General features: G+C 53.9%; 1 protein-coding gene across 1 annotated transcript; it reads right to left on the bottom strand.

Annotated features, from left to right (window-relative positions):
* Window positions 1-1,040: 1,040 nt before the first annotated feature.
* On the bottom strand, window positions 1,041-2,163 carry LOC138687646 (olfactory receptor 14A16-like). Its single transcript, XM_069795707.1, has one exon. The coding sequence runs from the start codon at window positions 2,161-2,163 to the stop codon at window positions 1,228-1,230; it is 936 nt and encodes a 311-aa protein (XP_069651808.1). The 3' UTR covers window positions 1,041-1,227.
* Window positions 2,164-2,759: the final 596 nt, after the last annotated feature.

Genomic DNA, 2,759 nt, shown 5'->3' with positions numbered 1-2,759 from the left:
GTCCTGGCGAGCTTTTCATTAATGATGAAGGCAAAGAAGGCATTGAGTCCCTCAGCCTCATCTGCGTCTGCTGTTACTAAATCACCCTCCCCATTCAGCAGCAGCCCTGCATTTTCCTTGTTCAGCCTTGGTCTCCAAGGAGTGATCAAAGCTCGCTGTTTTCCTCTCGACTTTCCTTGCAACCAACTGCAGGTAAGCTTTGCCTGTGCCAAAATCATACCTGCACAACGAAGGCAATGCACACGAATTCCTTGTTTGTACCTGTCTTTGCTGTCACCCTCTGGATGCTGCTTTGTGGCCCCGTCATCACCCTGTCCCTTGGATGGCCAAGCAACGGAGCTGCAAATATTGTTCCAGACCAGCCCAGTCTCTCCTGTGCCTGCATGTCTCGGCTCCCATCCACGAGCCCTGGCTGTGCACCACAACCCCCTGGTGTGAATCCTCACCCTGCATGGTCACACAGCTCAGCTAACTTTGGTGGTGTCCTCTCCCAACTTTCCAGCCCGGCCCAGTCCCTTCTTGGCTCTTCTCATCTTGCCAGCAAAAGAGCAGCCTGCCCCAAGCTGGTGCATGCAGAAGTAGGTTTCTCCTCGTCATTTATTCCCCCTGGAAGCACAGAGTTGCTCCTCTGCTCTTCCCCAGGGACACCCCTGTCCCAGAGAGCCTTTCCCCATGGGAGTGTGTCCGTGCTGGCCTGGCCGTCCCCTCCTGCCCCCTCCTTGTGCTCCCCGCAGAGCCCTGAGCCGGTGGTGCTGCCCTGCAGACTGAGAGGGCTGTGGTGCCCAAAAGCCATGGGGAGACAGTCCCAGGGAGATCCCTTCTGATCATTCACCATCTCCACGGGAACTGGTCACACAGCCCAGGCCTCCTTCCCCAACACATCGCCCCATGCCCTCCTCCCCGGAGCCCATGGAGAACCCAAGCACCACACCATGGCCTTGTAGGGGCAATCTCTTCAGCCTGTTTTTGACTTCAGCTTTGGAAGAAGAGCCCAACCTCCAGACACTGGCACTGAGCCTTTTATTACAGAGATGCGACGCAGGAGACCAGCTGTAACATCATGCCAGAGACATGTACAAAGGTCTCTGAGTCGGACAGACTGGGTTCATGTCACTGGAGAAGTGGAGTAGATGCAGACATTCCTGGACAAACATGATTATCACAAACCAAATCCCCAAAGCAGAGGAGGAACAGTTCCTGAGATGAACTGGAAAATACTTGTAAAGGTTATTGCTGCTGAAAGACAAGTGATTGAATCAGCTTCTTCAGCGTGTCTTTGAGCTCCTGGTTCCTCATGCTGTAGATGAGGGGGTTCATTGTTGGGGGCACCACCGTGTACACAACTGCCATGACCAGATTCAAAGATGGTGAAGAGATGGAGGGGGGCTTCAGGTTGGAAAACATACCAGTGCTGAGAAATAGAGAGACCACGGCCAGGTGAGGCAGGCACGTGGAAAAGGCTTTGTGGCGTCCCTGCTCAGAGGGGATCCTCAGCACAGCCCTGAAGATCTGCACATAGGACAGCACAATGAAAACAAAACAGCCCCAAAATACGAGAGCACTAACCCCAAGAAGCCCAACTTCCCTGAGGTAGGAGTTTGAGCAGGAGAGCTTGAGGATCTGGGGAAGTTCACAGAAGAACTGGTTCACAGCATTGCCTTGGCAGAGCGGCAGTGAAAATGTATTGGCAGTGTGCAGCACGGCATAGAGGAACCCACTGCCCCAGGCAGCTGCTGCCATGTTGGCACAAGCTCTGCTGCCCAGGAGGGTACCGTAGTGCAGGGGTTTGCAGATGGCAACGTAGCGGTCATAGGCCATGAGGGTGAGAAAATAAAATTCTGCTGACATCAAAAAGAAAAAGAAAAAAACCTGTGCAGCACATCCTGAGAAGGAGATGACCCTGGTGTCCCAGAGAGAATTTGCCATGGATTTGGGGACAGTGGTAGAGATGGAGCCCAGGTCAAGGAGGGAGAGGTTGAGGAGGAAGAAGTACATGGGGGTGTGGAGGTGGTGGTCGCAGGCTACAGCGATGATGATGAGGCCATTGCCCAGGAGGGCAGCCAGGTAGATGCCCAGGAAGAGCCAGAAGTGCAAGAGCTGCAGCTCCCGCGTGTCTGCGAATGCCAGGAGGAGGAACTGGGTGATGGAGCTGCTGTTGGACATTTGGTCCTTCTGGGCATGAGGGCCTGTTCAAGGAGGAAAAGTCAGTGGAGAGACTTCTTTAAGAAAAACCCTTGTGTTTTCTCGTGGAAATCCTCCTCCCTGATCTGAATGAGGAACAAGTCAGCTCATTCCCCAACCCTATCAGGTGAGCGACATGCCTGACATTTTAAAACGGAGCTTGGGCATCTAGTTCCCATGAAGACACTTCCAGGGCATATCTGCAGAGTCAGTATCAGGACAGAAGCTGATCTGCCCCCCCACATAAGCCCCAGAGAGCAAGACCACCACGGATACATGGAGAAATGAAGAAAAATACTGCAGTGCTCAAAAAAAATGAAGCAAGGAGAGAAAGACAGAAGCATGCAGTGAAGCCTCGTCCCTACCCAGCTGTGCACTCCATCTCAGAGTGTAGGTGCTTTGAGCCCCTTTGTTGTGTACCACATTGGAGGACACATGCAGCTCTCCTCTTCTGGAGGTCCGGCTGCGGAGGAGGTGACTCATGGCCTGGACCCCATGGCCTTTGGGCAGAGGCCATGCTGGGTGGGAGAGGAGACCGGGGGGGTAGCTCTGGGGAAGGCATCTGCACTGCAGGGGAT

This window comes from Haliaeetus albicilla, chromosome 11 (assembly GCF_947461875.1).
Source record: "Haliaeetus albicilla chromosome 11, bHalAlb1.1, whole genome shotgun sequence".
NCBI lineage: Eukaryota > Metazoa > Chordata > Aves > Accipitriformes > Accipitridae > Haliaeetus > Haliaeetus albicilla.
The sequence above is the reverse complement of the archived record's forward strand: the minus strand, read 5'-3'. Positions and strand labels throughout refer to the sequence as shown.